The 1,103-nt window shown below is 40.8% G+C and overlaps 1 protein-coding gene across 1 annotated transcript in view; it reads left to right on the top strand.

The window, feature by feature from the left end:
• The first annotated feature begins 228 nt into the window (after positions 1-228).
• The window catches only part of LOC115220919 (A disintegrin and metalloproteinase with thrombospondin motifs 1), a 42,115-nt gene continuing 41,240 nt past the window's right edge, over positions 229-1,103 (top strand). Inside the window, exon 1 of the mRNA XM_029791119.2 lies at positions 229-524. Within this exon, the coding sequence (XP_029646979.1) occupies positions 450-524 (75 nt within the window). The 5' untranslated portion in view covers positions 229-449. The remainder of the gene's footprint in view (positions 525-1,103) is intronic.

Consider the following 1,103-nt stretch of genomic DNA (forward strand, 5'->3'; position numbering starts at 1 on the left):
TGCGTGCGTGCGTGCGTGCGTGCGTGCGTGAATGTGTGAGCGAGTGAATATGTGCAAAGATAGTGAACGGTAATAATTAGAGATAATAAGTTGTTTTCGTGTTGGAAAGAATTCTAATGCAAATATTACTAAATCAGTGAAACGGGGAGAGGTTCCCGCCAACGCAGCCAGAAGATAACAGTCACGTGTCAGTATAAATTGTTGCGGATTGGCCAAAAGATGCGAGCATGACTGAGGTGAACGAGTTTTAATTACGAAGACGGAGACAGTTTCATATTATCAGTTCTATTAATTACGGGCTTCATTATTAATACTTATAAGGAGATGAAACTACGTACCTCGCCTTGTATAATTACGTTATATATATATATATATAAATGGGTAATGATACCTAATCATGTTTTATATAATAATTGTTAGCGAGAAGCTCGCTTCACAATTTCTTCACCATGAAAGCATTTCTCATATTTTGTCTGATGTTCCTGACTTTGTGTTGTAATGTGCAACCAGATCCATTGCCCCAGGTAAGATGTTGAGATGCGAAACTATTTGCTGCTCATCGTTTCTAAAGCTTTTCTGCAATCATTTGTGTCAGTTTATTAATTTTTTTTTTTACAGCATTTAATTTAGATTCATGAGGTTTTGGAGAGTCTCGTTTGGCTGTCCGAATCGCTACGGAGACAGCCTATCTGCACTGCAGCCTTAAATAAGATACATGCACCTCGCTTCCTCACTTCATCATCATCATCCCCCTCCTCCTCCTCCTCATCATCATCATCACTATCGTCGTAATCATCATCATCATCATCATCATCATCGTCATCATCAGCAACAGCAACAGTAGCAGCAGCGCCATCAGTATCTTCCGTGGATGGTGAAGTCAGTGGTTGGAATGCCACTTTAGATGCCCTGGCATTTAGCAACCACCACTGACCCCTGTCCTCCGTTGTGCCCAGAAAAGCCGCGGGACTGAGACTGACCTGAACCCATCCATCCGGCTATAAACATCAGGAAAAGTTTTGAATCATTTCTGTAGTTAATAGTGTTTTCTTAATACATAAATCTTGGCCGGACCCTCTTTTGACTATAACTGGATAAGAGAT

Source organism: Octopus sinensis, linkage group LG17 (assembly GCF_006345805.1).
Source record: "Octopus sinensis linkage group LG17, ASM634580v1, whole genome shotgun sequence".
NCBI classification, from domain to species: domain Eukaryota; kingdom Metazoa; phylum Mollusca; class Cephalopoda; order Octopoda; family Octopodidae; genus Octopus; species Octopus sinensis.